Source organism: Epargyreus clarus, unplaced genomic scaffold (assembly GCF_041222505.1).
Source record: "Epargyreus clarus isolate Ecla_fem2 unplaced genomic scaffold, WU_Ecla_fem_2.2 ptg000031l, whole genome shotgun sequence".
NCBI lineage: Eukaryota > Metazoa > Arthropoda > Insecta > Lepidoptera > Hesperiidae > Epargyreus > Epargyreus clarus.
The window spans coordinates 7,954,882-7,974,780 of record NW_027332236.1 but is presented as its reverse complement, the minus strand read 5'-3'; the positions used below and the strand labels follow the sequence as shown (position 1 = coordinate 7,974,780).

Here is a 19,899-nt window from a genome sequence, read left to right as displayed (position 1 = left end):
GACCTAGTTTTCACCCTTTCTTTATTTAATTTCCAAAAGTTACATACATGTATCATACATCGTTGGAATCCTCATAATTAGCCCTATCTAGCTACATAAGTAACATTATCATACCTAAATTAGTTACAAAGTTATTCGTGAAAATATTCCAAAAATGTACATCTTACGTAATTTTACATGTCAATATTCCTAATTATCTCAAAATTATCATAATTGATTCTTACAATTCTTATATCAATATGAAGCTAGAAACATATTCTAGGAGATAACATAAACTTTAGAAATATAAAACCTGTATAAAACTCAAAAACTTAACCTATAATACATTTTTTATAAAAATACCTAAAACCTCTAATAAAATATGACAAATGCGACCGATAGCGCCATCTACCGTGTCTTATCCTAAAACTTAAAATTTACGTAATTTATTTCTCTCATTTAACTTATAAAAACATATTCAGATAGACATAAAAAACAAGCTTAATTACATATCTTAATTAAATAACATTAGTCAGTCGCCGACATCCTCCCCCTCGTGCGTAGCACCAACTCCTGGCCCGGCGACTCCATGCTCGTGGCTCGACGTGACGACCGCCTCCCCGCAGTCTGGCTCGCTGGTCGATGCTCCACCGCCTGTGTCGTCGACCGCTTGCTCTTCATTACGTCGTGCTGGTACCAGTAGCACCAACTTGGAGCTGGGACGTTTCAACACGCCCCACGTAGTGCGCACCTCCAGTACCCTGGTGCGACCGTCGGGCCCAGGGAAGGTTCGGACCACCTCACCCCTCGGCCAGGCTCCTCGTGGCAGCGTGGAGTCCACTATTAGGACCGTGTCTCCACACTGCAAATCTTTTCTGGCAGCTCTCGCGTCGACTCTTCTCGGGATCAGAGTTGGAAGATACTCTTTCACCCATCTGCTCCAGAAGTGGTCGGCTAGTCGCTGCGCAGTCCTCCATGTGCGCCGGCCGGTGAGGTCTTCGTCGGTGAATGTTCCCAATCTTGTGCCGCAGGATCTCCCAATTAAGAAGTGATTGGGAGTGAGGGCACTTTCTTCGTTGTCTTCGTCGGCTTCGATAAGAGGTCTTGAGTTCACCAGGTGCTCTGCTTCTAATAGCAGAGTGTGCAGGACTTCTTCCTTGGGATGCCTTTCCTTGAGGGTGACCGCCAAGGCCGTTTTGATGGAACGGACCAGGCGCTCCCATGCCCCGCCCATGTTCGGAGCCCCAGGTGGTATGAATTTCCACCTGATGCTCATCCGCTCGGCTGTGGTGATGAGGTCTTCTTTGTTGAGGCTGGCGAGGGCTTCTTGAAGTTCCTTGTTGGCCCCCACGAAGTTGGTGCCGTTGTCGCTGAAGATCGTCTTCGGCATCCCCCTTCTTGCTGCCATTCTTCGTAGCGCCTGGATCATGGAGTCCGTTGACAGAGATGCTGCCAGTTCCACGTGGACGGCTCTGGTTGTGAGGCACGTAAACAGAGCGCCCCACCTCTTCTCATGACGCCGACCCACCGTGATGCTCATGGGCCCGAAGTAGTCCACGGCGGTGCATGTGAACGGCGGTTCCCCATGCCGTAACCTTTCCAGCGGGAGATTCCCCATCGGCTGGAGTCGTGGTGTGCCGCGGTACACCTTGCACCACTGACACCGATGAACCGTCGCTCTCACCGCAGACCGTAGTCCCAGGATCCAGTAGCGCTGCCTCAACTCGTTGATCACCGTCGCGTGGTTACCATGGTTGAATACTTCATGGTAGTACGCGATGAGCAGTCTGGTGATGTGGTGCTTGCTGTCTAACACCACAGGTTTCTTATCTTGCCGAGTGTGTCTTGCCGCGTCGATTCTTCCTCGGAGTCGTAGTAGTCCATCTTCCATGACGACATCCAATTTCTTAAGCCTGCTATTCTTCTCGAATGGCTTCATCTTCTTGACGCAGCGTACTTCATCTTGGAAGCTCTCTTCTTGGCTTCTTCGTAATAGGATCTTTTCGGCTTCTTTTATTTGGTCGGGTTCGAGGGGAATGAATCTTCTTTCTTGGGTGTTCTTGTTCACGGGCTTCATTGCTACCTTGGCTTTCTTCTTATTTCTTTTCCAGGTAGGATCTTGACGCTCAGACTTGCGGGACACGTTCACTGCGTGTTTCTTCTTCCGGCACAGGTCGACGAACTGTAGTACCCTCGCGGTCGCTCTTACTAGTCGAGTCCAACTTGAGAACTTGACTGGGTTCGGAGTTGGATGCCGATCAACGGGCTTCGTTGCCCCCACAGTTGACCTCTCCTTCTCTTCTCCCGTGGGCTCCGCCTTGAAGGTACGTGGTTTCGGCCAATCTTCCTCCTCTTGTGCCAGGAACGAAGGTCCATTGAACCATCTGTGTCCGCTCCCGAAGTCCTTGGGCACGTCCCTCGTTGCGTCGTTACTATGGAGATTCTTTACCCGACTTTCATAATCCTGCTTCAGTGCCGGATCCAGTTTCTTCTCGATGTTCCTAAACCGGTTTTCCGCTTGCTTGTAATTGTCGGGCATTTTCCCTTCCTTGTTTTTCCATAGCAAGCCGGTCTCGAAGCGCCCATTGTCCAATCTCTTTGTCGTCTCTTCTAAAATTGCCAGAGCCCTTTCTTCTATGTCTGTGGTCGGTCGACGTGGCTGGATCCCCAACGATTCCACGGCGACATGTTCCTTGATGACCTTTTCTAAATTCTCTTCTTTAGAAGACACGTGCGCGCAGGTTACGAAGTTCACAGGTCTTGATGCTGCTCCATCGGACCCGTGTAGCACCCACCCTAGGTAGGTCAATGATGCTACGGGTTGACTTCTTTTTCCTTTGCGTGTGGCTCTGGACACGATGAGCTCCCAATTGTCTTGTCCGATCAACAACTTGGGTGACTCTTCTTCATAATACAATTGTTTCGACATTGGCTTGAGATGAGCGCATTCTTCGATCCTTCTTATTTCCAATCTCTGAGGCGTTAGGTTGATCTCATCTATCGTGCGGGCCCCAGAGATGGTTCTCTTCTTGGTCTGGTGCATTCCTTTCACTCTGACGTTGACTTTCATTGAGTCTTCCTTGGAGATGGTCTTCCCACCTACGGTCTCCAAGGTGAGTGCTTCCACGGGTCCTTTGAGGCCGATTTGTCTTGCAACCGCAGAGTCGAGAAGCGTGACAGTTGACCCCTCGTCCAGTAACGCCAGGATCCGGGCAGCTCCCTTCGGTCCATATAGCTCAACAGGAACCATCTTCAAATATGCCTTCGCTGTCCTTGCAGTGTTCACCGGGAGCATAACGTTATTCGCAATTTCTTTCTTTTCTTCGGCCTTCGGGTGATCCCATCGTTCTTCATGAAGCACGAAGTGATGCCACCGCTTACATGTCTTGCACGGTGGACGCCGACATGTTTCCTTCCGATGTCGTCCTTGGAGACACTTGAAACACATCTTCGACTTGGTAGCGACGTCCCACCGTTCCTTCATTGGCAGCTGTAGAAATTTGCGACATTCGAAGAGGTGATGCTCGTACTGGCAATGTGGACAGGTCTTCTTTTCTTCTATTTGTTCGGACGTGGTGTTCGTGAATTGACGTTTGGGAGGCTGGCGCGGCTGCTGCGTAGTCTCCTGCGTCGCGTATGGTCCACACCGATCCGCTTCCCTGTTGAGGAACTTCATTAAATGCACCAGGTCTGGATCTTGATCTTCTGTGTCGGCGGCGAAGTCGTACCACCGATACTGCAATACCGCCGGCATCTTGCTCACGATAATCCTTACCATTTCCGGTGAGTGTAGATACTGCGTTCTTCTTAGCCCCCGTATTGTCGCGACGGTGTTGTTCACTCGACTGGCGAACACGCAGATGTCGCGCGCATTTTCATTGATCCTAGGAAGATTCTTTACCTTTTCCAGTTCCTTCAGGATCAGGGCTTCTGGTCTTCCAAACCTTCGACGAAGCGCTTCTATTACTTCTTCAGGAGGGCACTCTGAATATAATAGGCTCTTGATAGCCTCCCTTGCCGTGCCTTTAATTGACCGCCGCAGCCGCGACATATTCTGTACATCCGTAAACAGCGGTGCGGTGTCCTCATATACCGTCCTGAAGGCGATCCACTCTTCGCTTCTTCCATCGAAGTCGGGTAATTCATGTACGTAGTTAGGTTGCGATGCATTCCTCGGCGCAACACTAATGGCCTTCATGATGGCCTCAGCCAATTCCTTGGTCCCGTTGCTTGAAGGTTCCGCTTGGTCTTCAGGCTTGACGATAGTGACTGGAGGTTGACTGGCTCGCCCCTCCCCGGACGCTCCCAGTCGGTGCCCCTCCCCGGACACCTCCCCCTGATGCCCCGCCCCGGACATCCTATCCACCGTCGACTGCACCCACGTGTGGATGTTCGCGTTATGCGACCAGTCTTCATCCTCGACCTCGGACTCTTCATTCTCCACCTGGACCAGCTCCCACTGCGCCTTGGCGAGTTCTGCAGCTGCCTTTGCTTCTTCCAGCTGTCGGTGCGCCAATTCCAGCTTGGCTTCCATCTCCCGACGTTTCGTCGACTTCACCGACCGCGTTTTCCGGGTTCCAGCTGTTGCAGCAGTTGGAGCAGCTGGAACACCTGGAGCAGCTGGAACAGGCGCCAAGGTGCCTGAAGTGACTCTAGACTCATATGTTGTAAGCGTGCCCTCAGATACGGTGCCCGATGTCCCCGAAGAGTCAGTTGTCCCCTGCGCGCTTTCCGTGGCGCGGGGCGCAGTCGACTGGTTCGGCGGCGAGGTTCCCCTCTGGCTCCGTGTGATTGGCATGGCGGCGTCAGTAACCCGACGATGTGACGACTAGCACGATGATCCGGCTCGAAGGACCAGCTGTTGTCGCGGGGCGCTGTGTGTTCGGCGGTGTGGTGGTATGCCACGCCGCCACCTAACCTGCGACCGTATAGGGGTGCGGGCGTGATGTTGTACGGACGGCCTTCTTCCGTCCGGCGCCGGAAGCCCGCTCGTGGTGATAGTCGTCGCGTCGGGGAGTTGCGCCTGTCCCGTGCCGTAGAGAGGGTAGGTGCGGGGAAGGGGTGACGTGCAATAGAAACAATAATTGACGTGCAATAGAAACAAGAGTGTAGGCCAGCCAAAGCCTCTTCCCTATCCCGACCTAACCCCTACTTCCTCTTCTTGCGCAGGAACGCTTCCGTCTTCAGATTTTCCTTCTTCTTCCCCAGGAGTCTTCTTCTTCTCCAGGAGTCTTCTTCTTCTTCAGGAGTCTTCTTCTTCTTCGGGAGTCTTCTTCTTCTTCAGGAGTCTTCTTCGTATTCTTCTCTGCTGAGACCATGCCTAAGCCGGAAAACTGGTTTTCTGAGCTACCCCAGAGCAATACCGTAAAGAGAGCCGCGCTTTTTTAGGCCCATTTTCGTGTCATTTTCACTTTGGCTGACCTAGTTTTCACCCTTTCTTTATTTAATTTCCAAAAGTTACATACATGTATCATACATCGTTGGAATCCTCATAATTAGCCCTATCTAGCTACATAAGTAACATTATCATACCTAAATTAGTTACAAAGTTATTCGTGAAAATATTCCAAAAATGTACATCTTACGTAATTTTACATGTCAATATTCCTAATTATCTCAAAATTATCATAATTGATTCTTACAATTCTTATATCAATATGAAGCTAGAAACATATTCTAGGAGATAACATAAACTTTAGAAATATAAAACCTGTATAAAACTCAAAAACTTAACCTATAATACATTTTTTATAAAAATACCTAAAACCTCTAATAAAATATGACAAATGCGACCGATAGCGCCATCTACCGTGTCTTATCCTAAAACTTAAAATTTACGTAATTTATTTCTCTCATTTAACTTATAAAAACATATTCAGATAGACATAAAAAACAAGCTTAATTACATATCTTAATTAAATAACATTAGTCAGTCGCCGACAAACACATATATGTAAATTTTGGGAAATGAATAAATAAAGAGGAAAAACTAGGTCAGCCAAAGTGAAAATGACACGAAAATGGGCCTAAAAAAGCGCGGCTCTCTTTACGGTATTGCTCTGGGGTAGCTCAGAAAACCAGTTTTCCGGCCTAAGCATGGTCTCAGCAGAGAAGAATACGAAGAAGACTCCTGAAGAAGAGGAAGACTCCCGAAGAAGAAGAAGACTCCTCAAGAAGAAGAAGACTCCTGGAGAAGAAGAAGACTCCTGGGGAAGAAGAAGGAAAATCTGAAGACGGAAGCGTTCCTGCGCAAGAAGAGGAAGTAGGGGTTAGGTCGGGATAGGGAAGAGGCTTTGGCTGGCCTACACTCTTGTTTCTATTGCACGTCAATTATTGTTTCTATTGCACGTCACCCCTTCCCCGCACCTACCCTCTCTACGGCACGGGACAGGCGCAACTCCCCGACGCGACGACTATCACCACGAGCGGGCTTCCGGCGCCGGACGGAAGAAGGCCGTCCGTACAACATCACGCCCGCACCCCTATACGGTCGCAGGTTAGGTGGCGGCGTGGCATACCACCACACCGCCGAACACAGCGCCCCGCGACAACAAGAACATAATTACGCTAACTTAGCGAAGCTTGTCTTAAACTTTTCATCAATCTTTAAAATCTTTGAAACTACTAGACTGATCAGTTGCAAAAATTATTAAACTATTAGCCGGTAGTCGTGTCGAACCTTCTAGGCCCTTTCACTGAGTGAAAACGTTGAAAAGTGGCGACGGTGACCGCTCGCAATAAATGCAATCTAGTAATGAGTTAGAAAATCTCCCTTTGCTGCAGTAACCTTTATAGTTAAACATTGTCTTGAGTTTACATTGTACGTATGTATGTACCAGTGTGTAAGAAAGTTCCGCTATTTTGGTACAAGTTTCTTTTGTAAAATTATTAATTAGGCAAACCTGCACTTTTATGATTACTATTGTACCATTTTATTATATTTAGTAGTTTAGGTATCTTGTTTATTCAAAAGAAGGCTATAATATGAATTTTAGTAAGTATAGTCCGCGTAAAACTGCTAGTCCACTCTGAATATAGAAATGAATCGCATCGCCATAGCAAATTGTATGACTACACCTGCTCGCAACAACTTCAGAGCGGACTAGCAGTCTGGCGCGAACTATACCTACTTAATTGTGATTATTACTCTTAACTAAGCTCTATCTATCTTGATCTAATCTGTATCTAAATATTTTCCTATTTTATAAATGATTGGTACTCGTATCAAACCCCTAATACTTAGCTGATAAAAATATAATGTAATACATTTGATTTATTATAATTAGTATAAGTTTAACTAACTAAGCATTTTATTCTAACAATTCACAAAAAATAACGCACGGTCCAAACCAAACTTATTGTAATATGTTAATGTTAACTGGAAACGCTAATCAATTATTTAATTTGTTGTTCCGTTTAGCTGCGGTCGTTTATCAAACAAATTATGTATTTGTGCCCATTTCACCTAGCTAAACACCTTTCTTTACGCACACAGCTAAACTACACTATGTTTATAATCTGTGCAGATTGTCCATGTGTGTCTTGTATTTTACAGTGTACATGTGTGCGTAGTGATGTTCTATTCGGTATACAATATACACACATCATGTATCTGTAGTGTGAAAGAGGGGATACGTCACGGATTGTGTATGTGTGCGTGCGCATCTTTGTGTTAATATTGCGTATACGCATGCAATGCCAATGCCATGCAAGTTACGCGTACGGAAAGTTGGTAGTAAACTTTTACGCTAACATTACATGACCGGAAAATTGGCTGTAGGAAACAGTGGTATACTTTTTTGTTGAAAAAAGGCGAGTGCGTTTAATTAAACGACAGACAATGATGTAAATGCTTAGGAAGTGATGTACGGAATTAAATGTTGCTGATTACGGAGCAATACATGTAATTAAATAACTCGGGTAGTCGTTACGAAATCAGTTTTTAGGTCGGTACATTGGCTGCTACTTAATTGGATTAAGCTATTGGAACATAAATAACGTCCCTTACGCCTGTATTATCAATCACACATGCTGTAAATAGTAAACTCTTTAAGTCAATTAAAGAGAAATGAAATACTTAGGAACCTTGACGTTGAGATTGATTTACTAGAACTAGATACTACGATTCATTGGTAGAGGTTTGCTCCATTATAGGTAGGTAAGGGACATTTTTACTAGAAAAATAAATTAAAAACTTTTTTTGTTTTTATTTTTTATTTTCGTTTATTCGTTTAAGATCTATGTTCTAAGTATGGTCAGTGAATGGTTGAAATCTAACCGCACCCTTGAATTCACAGCGTTAATGTTAGGTCTGGTATAGTCCGCCAAACTTCTAGTCCTGTCTGAAATTGTTGCGAGCAGGTGTAGTCATACAATTTTCTATGGCGACGCGATTCATTTTTATATTCTGAGCGGACTAGCAGTTTTACGCGGACTATATTATCGCATAATAGAGACATGAACTATCTTAATTCTCTATGAAATTAATATACTTAAGTCTAACTAGATGTATATTAAGTTAGTGATCCTTTAACATCAGATGAACAATAAAATAAATAAAGTTTTCCTAGTTTTGCACTAATTGCGCAGTAAGTAATGACTGAGCGGCGCGAGAATTGCAGTACATTGCAGAGAAAGCCTGCAGTGACCACCTCGCCGCATAGCGTATGTTGGAATACTTTGAAATATATGTACAGAACGTTCTAGAATATGCTTCAAAGGACTTTGCATACTAGCGTAAAAATAGTTGGCAAGATTTGGATTTATTTTTTATCTCAGTATGAAATTATTATGGTGATTATTTTTTATAAGAATTATTTTTTTGTGTTGTAATATTATTATGCAGGTTTATATTTATTCTAAGAGATTCTATTTTTTATTTCTAATTCAGTATTCAACATTTTCAAGAAACCTACTAAAACATGAAAATTCATTTATTTGTCCTGGAAACATTAAAAAAAGCAATAAGAGCTACATTGTCTTCTATTAATGTTAAGATTTTCAAGTAATGTATTAAATATTGTATTAAAAATTGCTTTAAGCTGTATATAAGAACATGAGTGTGTTTTAATTAAAACAATTTTGGTTAGTGAGCGCTATCATAATGTAATTTTAATTAAAATTAATTGCGTACTTAAGGGACATTTCCCTAATTTTCCCGCCTAGGGCACGGGCGTGCGCGGTGAGTAATGATTGCACGCGGGAAGTGCAGCAGATTGCAGTGAAAGCCGCCGGTACTACGCTTTGTAGTCTTGGTACTTGACTAACGGAAATAAAATAATTTTGTACGTAACAAGTAAAAGCTACTGTTTTTGAAGAACCCTTTGTGGTTCGACTCCGACAGCACCACCGCCACACCTATTTCTACCTAATAACAGCAGTGTTAGGCGCCGCTGTGTTCTGTTTTGAAGGGTGTGGTAAGGGAGACAGACTTTCCGAGGCGTTCCAGCTAATCCTTTCTGGGGTAGATTACAGATGTCAATGGGCGGCAGTAGCCACTTACCATCAGGTGGACTGCATGCGTCTGCTACTCCTATATTATAAAAAAGCTACAATATTTGGTGCTGTACTAATATTATGATATGATTATTTACTTTGTGTTTTTGTATGTATTATTATTTATATTAAAAAGAATCGTCTGTGACCTGAGGGTGGCAGCACGGTCACATCTATTTTTACATATTAGCCCTATGAGGTCTGGTTTGAAGAATGTGGTAAGATAGAGGTACACTAGGTGTGTCAATTTAGTCTTAAAGACATTAACGCATAGGTAGCTAATTTTAAGTAAGATTAAAAATCCTATTAAGGATCGATTACGGATATCCATTGGCAGTTAAATATTACTACCAAATAAACTGCATTTACTCTACCATTGGCTCTACCTGCTGCACTATGTACACGCTTTAACATTTAACAAAATATCCCGAGAAAAACTATTTTATATTCTTATAGTTAGTGTAAATGAACTTGGCCGTTCTAATTAGATCAATAAATTAAATAAAGATGAAATCGGTCCATTGACACATGGTTATTGTTATTGGTTGATTATCTCTAAAGGATTCTTCTCATTCTGAAAAATCTGTAGGAAGTATTGGATTGAAATATTGATTAGATACACGTTTACTTACGACTGATCATGAAAATAGGTAAGTATAATGTAGAAGAAAGACTAAGTATGTACCTTTTCTACTATCAAAATTGTTTAGTCGAGTTCTACAGCATTGCCAGTTATTAGTTACAGCTCACAGATCTAAAACTGGGGAAAGTTTGCATCGAAGTAGGTGTGCTGATAAATACACCAAGATTTGTACTGCGAATATTATAATATTTAAAATACACGATAAAATCGTGACTCGACTTAGATGATAATATTTTATGTCATCTAGAAAATAATATCGATGCCATTTTGTAGCTTTGTAATGATAATGGATTGTCTATTAATTTTAATGAATTGTTTATATTGTTACTATCTATTTACGGTCTTATTGTTGCTATGTATTTTTTGTGTGCTATAAATTTTACTTTTTATTAAATTATTAATCAAAGGCCTAATCCTTCTCATTATGAAAGGATACCCGTGGCCAGCAGTGGGACAGTAATGGGTTGTTCATGATGATTAATCAAAATATTTTGACAAAGTAAGTAAGAAAGGGTGACAAAAGGGTATAAAGGCGGGAAAAATACATGGACAGATTAGCGTTAAATATGTTTATCAAAAAATAAATTGTGCAATTTGTATAAAACCAGTAATAATTATTTACAACTCTTGGAACTTGTGCATTTAAAATACAAATATCAAAGTACAAAATAAATGTGATGTCATTATAAAATTCTAAATAGTGTGCCGAAACATAATTTAGCTCATTAGCACACTAACGTTTCATACAAACTGTATGAATGGGATCTCTTTCAAAACAATAAATTATAAAACACCTTCTATGTATGTAGGTACATGAGTTGGAAATCAAAACACAATAGACTGATAGATCACAAGCGAGCCCATAACGGTAAAGGTTCATCATTGTATTGTGACCCGCGAAACTGGTGCAGAGCCACAATAACGTAAAAGAACAATGGCGGCCTGACAGCTCGATAAAAGCAGTGAAAAAAAGTTGGTGTTCCAAATTCAAATAATTTCCCACACGTAACGTTACGCGGGCGGACATCGGGCGCAAGCCGTTATTTGAGCGGCAGTGACCCACATTCGTGCAACATTTCGCTGCCATTCTGTAACCGGTTCTGTTACTAACCTTATTGAGTTTATCTCTAAATTCTCTGTCCATTACTGTGTTAACTTACTTTTGCTCTTTTGCTGCTATAAGTTGAGCCAGCAATGTATATCGTATGATTGCAAATACTATGAGTATTTCGTTCTCTATGCAGCCGGTGTAAGTTTGCCGCGCTTTCTGATTTTAAGACGAGAAATTATATTGTCGCTCATTTCAAAGTCACGTTCCTACTTAATCGAGTGTTACGTAGGATGTAGCAATTATTTATTATGTAGTTATATTAACAACGTCATTGGCTTATAGAGCGATTTATTGTCATTATTGCTATTATAAGTGCCGTGAGCGTAGCATGCACGAATGTCAAGAAGTTTGTTCAATGTCAAGTCGTCATTTTGTCGGCAAGTTTTTTAATTGACTTACGAAGTTATAGCTTGGATTAAAATTGATATTACCGCAAACAATGTAGTCAAGGAGTTCTTATTGTTTCCTTAATAATCATAGAGAATTTAATCGGAAATCATACAAACCATAGACAGACTAAACCATACAATGAAAAAAAAAATTTTTTGTCTATGGATAAATGTATTGCTTTATCTAACACGGTTTCTATTTTTTCAAGATATCCAGTCTGTAGATAACATTGATATCCGGCTTGTTCTTGAATCTAGGTTTAGCTCTAATCAGTGACACCTACAAGACCTGATCAGGTCTGATCGGGCTGCATATGAAAAAACGATATGGACTAACGACTAGTAGAATAGCTAAGATTCATAAATGTTTTTTTTAATAAACGAAGTAGATATCTATAATAATGTAGTAGATATCTATATATCTATTAAAAATAAATATGTAATTGAGTTTCATAGCTTATATTTTTCCAAAGAAGTTGTAATATTACAAATACTTAATTTTATCTATTGAAAATTTAAACAGAGGTGCGAGCTTAAAAAAAATATTTTGATATTCTTTTCATCGGTTAACTCGTTTGGAAATTTCTACAAATTCATCAAAAAAATATTATCATTATTTATTTAAGTCTATATAAGTGCTTACAGAAAAATGATGTAATGATCACAATACTTTTTTATATGACTACAATCTATTTTGTAATACAAAAACCAAATTCGCCTAAAGCATTTAAATTCTATATCAGTTACATACAGAGAAATATATTTAAAAAAACCATGTAATTTTCTTTCAGTATATTTTCCATAGACTTTCTTGAGTCATTCGGCTAAAAGCATAGACACTTGAATACATTTCCAGCCAGTATCATACATACTTATCTCCGCATCCGGCTAGATCTAGAATCTAGGCTTACAGCGTGTACGAACAACATGAATTGACCCAGACTGCGGACAGAAGATTTAATTAATTCAAACAACGGTATAAAATCTGACATGAACATATTTATTTGGTTGAAATTGAGGACAGTCTTGTAACGTAGATAGGAAATATATTTTACACAGATAAGACATTATAGAGAATTTCATCAGGTTAAGTCATTCCATTATATTTGTTTCGAGTATTCAATAAATATGTACAGATATTTTTTTTCAGAAAATTGTTAGTGTCAAAAATAAAGATAATGTAGAGCTTTATGTAATGCAGAGTCAAGTATTTGTGTGTAAAGTTTTATTTTTAGGTGAGATCTTTTAATGTGCTGCAAGCATAGATTAATAAAGATTACTCACTCCTAACAAGAAAATGTAACTAGTTTTGAGAATTGAAATAGTTGCGTAACAAAGTTTTGCCACGTCTCCGTGCAAAAATGTCCCTAAAATATTTAAAATAATTATTTATTTATTATTTAAATTACGCAGTATTAGTTATTTATTCGTAATTTTCTCTAAAAATGTTTTTATTTGTCAAGAATTCATAAAAATAACTTACTAATAAGCCGTTTGTGGCTTCATTCAATTTCAAGGCGGCGAAGTATCTTTACTAATCTATGGCTGCAAGTTGCATCCCTTATGCTCGTTAGTCATCTTAACTATTGTTTTCCGACCAAAATTCGAAAATTTGTCAATGACTACCAAAGGACTAAGTTGGAATGCCTTTGATAAGTATCTGTGTCCCTTAGCACACCCTCCAAACAGAATATAACAGCACTGGTGTAAATTATAAGCATAAGGTAGAAATAGATGTGGCGGTGGTTCTTGTAGAGTTGAACCACAAAGAGATTTACCACCGTCTCTTTACTGCAGAATCACCAATATCTGATCCATTTATGCAATTTATACAACAACGATCTAAACTGATACGTCAGTTCTGCTCGAACGAAAATAACTATTACTATAAAGTTTTCTAATGTGGTCCTGATGAGCACTAAGCCATATGTGATCGACCTTAGAGACAACGTCTGTCCTATTTGTAATCGATAAAAGAAGTTAATGGGTATCGGAGAGCTGCATACATTTATTACACTTATTAAAAATATAATTTACAAATAAGAACAAGGGAGGAATAATATTAATATGCATGATTCTTCTCCGATATGCCGTTTCACCTAAAATATAATGCTACGGTAATAACCACATAATAACTGTAAGTGTTGAGTCACAGAAGTTATATCTACTCAGATAACTGTGTGTAATGATGCTTCATTCGATGTTCTACATAATGAACAGTACTGTACAATAAATTTCGTAGCAGTGGATATTGTCTTAATTCTTTTGTCTCTTGTCTTGTCCTTCGGCCACAAAATATTAGTTTTTATTTTGTGCTTCGGCTGACATAGCTTAAAATAAGTATAACGCAACTTATTTTCTATACAACGATAAAATGCTGAAAACATTTGAGTTTGGACTGAATTACCAAATTTAAGTATGATAGCATAATTCTTACCCGAATGCAGAGGGTAATGTTTTTCGAATAATTCTCCGGCGGGCGTGTTAAACCGCTTGATAGATTTTGACATATAAGGTGTTGTTGGATTTGTCTAAATTGTAGGAGTGACCATAAAAACGATATGTTTTTAAGATTTCGGGTTTTAGTTTTTATAATAAATGCTAGTAATCTATTTTAAATTCGCCAACGAAGAAGCGGACGGCACTACATGTGGACTTCTAGGTACACGACAGTCAACACATCTTATTTTCAAGAAGATACATCTTGACGCCATTTTTGATGTGTCCAAAGTCATAAGCCCGGGGGGATACTGCAGACGAAAGTTGAAACCAAAATTTTGAAGGCCGCAATGAGTCCAGATGCTAGATAACATAAATGGAACATCTTTCGGGGGATACATACTTAAAAGAGGAAGGGTGTCTTTGGCACCAGGTAAAATAATTTCTGATGATTTTTGGGAATTTTAACGTCGTCATCAAACCATTATAGGCGCACTGCTGGGCACGGGTCTCCTCTCAGAATGAGAAGGATTAGCCATAGTCTACCGCGCTGGCCAAGTGCGTATTGGTACACTTCACATACTTTTGAATTTTTCTTTAATTTTATAAATTAGTACAATATAATTTTGATTTTAACACTAACAAACGGTTCATTTTTTATTCAGTATACTGTACTGTTACACGTAATATGACGCATCTAATTTACTAACACACGTAACTGTAAAACATGACGCTATATTCGAGATTTAGGGTACATTTTTTGTTCATAATAATCACGATTTTATGTAGAGTCACGACTGTGGGTAGAGTCTGTTTTTTCTTACTAAAGGTTCTTCTGTACTTAAGCAATATGAAACAAATGAGTAACTGAAAACAGCGAGAAAGAGCTTATATAAGTAAATAGATCATAATAATTAATAATGACAGTATCTTATGGCTTTTTTTTCAATTTTTATATCTTATTTTTTATACCACGCTTTTATTAGCATGGGTTGTATGTAGGTATATATCTATGTATGAAACAGAATCTTTGAACTCGATTTTTACCCACTTTGAACGGTCCGATTAATTTAAAAATTTGAACAATTATCAAAAACCAGGATCAAGATATCAGAATCAGGATTAACGGTTTTCCTTGTGCGATTTTAGCGTGGTTTTTAGTTTTTAAACTATGTATAATTATTTTATTTGAAGTTTATTGGTACTCCTATAGACGAAGTTGAAATGGAATGTCTCATGTCTAATCGTTAGACCTCGAAGATAGTACTTAGAACACTTTGTGGTTCGACTCCGGCGGCACCACCGCCACACGTATTTCTGCCTCATGCAGTGTTGAGCGCTGCTGTATTCTGGTTTGAAGGGTGTGGTAAGGAAGACATATTTTTCCCAGACGAGCTTAGTCCTCAGAGGTAGCGGCGCATCCGTGGTCGACCTCAGGTAGAAATATCTAATCCTATCTGGGGTTGATTACAAATGTCCATGGGCGGCAGTAGCCACTTACCATCAGGTGCACTGCGTTCTCGTCTATTACTCCCATATTATAAATAAAAAATTAAAGTACATTTTTAGTTATAGCTTCAAAAATCATTATGACATTTCCCGCGAAAAGCCGCCATTTTGTCATTACAGATACGTAACTAGAGCGAGTTTTGGGGACACGTGATACTTCGGTTAAAGAAAGTTTGTGTTTTGATACACTTCGCGTGACTTGCGGTGACCTTTTGTTGGCACGCAAACAACTTAGTTGTGCTTAAACTTAAACAGTAGGTTATATTCCGAGAACTAAAGTAAATTTAACTAGAGATGGTAGACTGAGCACACGACTGCGGTGTCACAGTCAAACAAAGTCATTAAAATATCACCTAAAAAATTTAAATCCATTATTAATAATGAATCTATTCAAATTTTAACTACCACAGATTAAAAGTAGAAAATTTCTAGTAAGTGTAAACGGATGCAGAAATTGTAAAATGTCGACTTATGGTTTTTAAAAATCGAAGGTACTTCTGACTTATAGAATCTGTGTATTTGAGGTACTACTTTGATCTAACTACCCTGCTAGGAAAAAGATGAGGCATTCTACCACAGAGCCAGTCCTAAAAAGAAGCGACGCAAATGTAATCGATTTCAGAAAGAATTCCTATCCTAAGACGGTAGCACACAAGCACTGATGAGCAACTAATATGGGTACTTGTATAATACAATTTTCTCACTCAAATTTCTATCAAATCAAAGAGTCTATCAAAAAATCATTATAAGTAAGTTGTTACCAGTAAGATATAAATAAGTACCTCATAGGGAATGGTATGATATAGTTATAACATCGAAAAATTCGCTTAAATAATATGAATTTATTATTATTTATAATTATTCTCCATTAGAAAGATCAAAATTAAGTATTATTTCAATTTCAAGTAAGTTTTCGGATCTTTTTTATCATTAAATACAAATTAACAATATTTTAGACTTATTCAAAATTGAGTTAAGTGTCACAGGATAAAAATTGTAGATCTTGAAAAAATATTAATTATTTATACTGGTAATTTTTATCTTTATTTGAGAAAGTTCTTTGTGTCTGTCTACTTGAATCTCCAAAAAAATCTTTCGTATTTTTTTTATTCTTATCTAAAGCCGTAAAACCAATATGCCACAATTAAAATATTGGTTGTGTAATACACGATTATGTATTTATTTTTAAATACAAATTAAAAAGCCATTTCTTTCCGCCTACCGTTGCCAACCGCGTAATATTATATCAATAACGTTTCTTGCCGCATTTTCCAATACCGCCAATTAAAACGGAGCTAATTAGTGTGTAAAAATCGAATTGTCGTGGAGTGAATGCCGGGGAAATGCATTTTTCTTATGCAACGAGCACTAATGCGATGCAACTGATGTATAAAATCAACGTTTCTAATATTACATACTCGCATTTTAGCTTTCTTCGACATACTCTCCAGCAAAATGGCGGTAAAAAACTAGTGCTTTCTTTTTCAATGTCGGCTGGCGACAGAGACAGCGATAGGATTTATTTAGCTACATTAGAAAGGGACGTCTCTATATTATGTTATTGCGTGTGTTGTTGCGCCTGACGTTTGCGCTTCGGAGCGCGCATACGTCAAATTTCCCGCTATACGACTTTGACAGTTGCGCTGTTGAAGTAAGATTGTTTATTTTTTAAACGATCTAGAGTAGTGATGTGATGCTTTGGAGTCGCGCTGTTATTCGCGTGCGGTGAAAAGTAGGACAATCGAAAGCCTTTCTCCGTTCGGCTGTTAGGTATTTTATTCCGTTAGTTTTTTTGCGGCCGCCATTACACCGATATGGCGGGCTGGTGGCATCATTTTTTCGCTTTGTCACGTTAGATCATTCTTGTTAGACGCTGTTGGAAAGCTGCGTTCTGCTTCTAAGAATCTGAGTCGCATAACTGTACTTGGTGGAAAGAAATTATGTAATTGTAATAGGCGATGAATCTGCTTCATTTTACTCGGTCCTTTTGTATCTGTGCAATGTTTATGAATAAACATTGTTGAAATTAAATATTTATTAAGTATTTTAACATAAAATGTATATTATTTGATGCAATTATTCAAAGTTTTTACAACAGAATGTGTTCGTAAATTTAACATTTACAATGACTACATGATTTTATACTTAGGTGTATTGATTTTTTTTTATTAATAATTAGATACTCACTACTATTATTAATAATATGTATTTTCAAATCCTTATTTTAAATCGGAAAAGTATTCGTTATATATAGTACACAAACAATTCTAAGAAGTCTAATAATTTCTAATTCAGCTAATTAAGTAGTTTATTGAAATAAAACTGACTAATTAGATATCAATACACTACATTTTATATTCTGTGCTGTCAACATCGGTTTAATTCGACAGTTGTCAGTTCTTTTTTCGAACAGATGTCATCTCGGCGGCAATGGCGGGTAATTGCATAATTTGCATAGACAGTGCATTGCCACTTTCTCCAGCCAACGGGACTCAGGAACTAGGCCATATGGCGGGCTTCTTTCATTATAATTTCGAGAAAAATACGAAGACAGACTGCATCGTTTATTATTATAGAATATTCTTATAATAATTATTGCTTGTCTTTATTAAATAAAAATACAATTAAGTATGTATTATGTAACTTGTGAATTATGTGTTTATGACAAAATTTCTGGTTAAATATAATTGATGATTTTTTTGTTTATTATTTTTTTTTTTTTTATGTTATTTATGAGAGTATTGAGCACAATAGAACAATAGGAACTCTTTGGTATATGAAGGGATGTGTAATATACTGTATTTATTTAAATAACGAATCTATTGCATCACCTCTCGAACAGGTTAAAATTTTTCTAAAAATATTTCTATTTAAGAATAAACACTGTTTTTGAACAACGTTCACCCACAAAATACTATTAAAATTGTGATATAAGGATGAATAATAATAGGCGGAAATTTAATAAGACGTCTACTATGCTACACAAATCATCTCCATTAATAAAATTCACGTATTAAAACTGTAAACGTAAATGTTACAGTTGTGACCCACTTTGTCACAAAAAGCCGCTGTTACATTTTATGGTCATTGTTAAATGTTCAATGAGTCACTGATGTGATGATCAAATGGTCAGATAAAAAATTGTTAAAGAGACCAAAAAACAGACCAATTGTTTTTTTTTATATTTCATTTTACTTAGAACAATGACCATTCATTAATATCATCACTAAATAATAAGATTTCATAATTGATTAATTGATTTATTTAGCATTAATAATATTTAGGCTATATCTTATAAATAAAATTCTTGTGTCACAATGTTAGTTACCGTACTCCTCCGAAACGGCTTTACCGATTTTTACCTAATTTTATATACATATTCAGTAGGTCAGAGAATCGGCTACTATCTATTTTTCATACCCCTAAGTGATAAGGCTTGTTCACCCTTAACATTTTTTTATTTCTATGGCAACACAACGTATGCCGGCTCAGCTAGTTATTTATATAAAACAAAGAGTATTGAATAGGTGAAACAAATGTACGTCAATCAGGCATTACAGCAAATTATCAATTTCCCATCATATAACCGTCGTAACAAGCGAAAACAATATGAAAATGAAAAATAATTTGTACGTTATTGTAACGATGAGAACCTTTCCGATATTGGATTACAAAAAGTGAACGAAGAAAGTAAGAAATGGGGGAAAAGTAGTGAAAATGCTGTTGCAACTGTCTCACGATTCCGTCGGTAGGTTTGCGATTATCGATCGCGTAATATAATTTAAGTAATCAATAGTTTCTAAAGACTTTACGGCGGTAGGACTGTAGTTCCACCTGGTTGGCACCATATGCCTGTTTATTATCAGCAGTCGTCGAGTTAGTGTTTATCTTAAAAGACATATAAATGTCTAAATTCCAGCATCATCCTGTAGTATAACAAATATTTGTTATGACAAATGTCAGCAACTCTACTTAAAGCTTATGAGTTAAATGTCTAAATTCCAGCATCATCCTGTAGTATAACAAATATTTGTTATGACAAATGTCAGCAACTCTACTTAAAGCTTATGAGTTAAATGTCTAAATTCCAGCATCATCCTGTAGTATAACAAATATTTGTTATGACAAATGTCAGAAACTCTACTTAAAGCTTATGAGTTAAATGTCTAAATTCCAGCATCATCCTGTAGTATAACAAATATTTGTTATGACAAATGTCAGCAACTCAACTTAAAGCTTATGAGTTAAATGTCTAAATTCCAGCATCATCCTGTAGTATAACAAATATTTGTTATGACAAATGTCAGAAACTCTACTTAAAGCTTATGAGTTAA

General features: G+C 38.5%; 1 protein-coding gene across 1 annotated transcript; it reads right to left on the bottom strand.

Moving 5' to 3' along the window:
* Positions 1 to 511: 511 nt before the first annotated feature.
* Positions 512 to 4,777, bottom strand: LOC140754894 (uncharacterized). Its single transcript, XM_073090057.1, has one exon. The coding sequence runs from the start codon at positions 4,775 to 4,777 to the stop codon at positions 512 to 514; it is 4,266 nt and encodes a 1,421-aa protein (XP_072946158.1).
* Between the last annotated feature and the right edge of the window lie 15,122 nt (positions 4,778 to 19,899).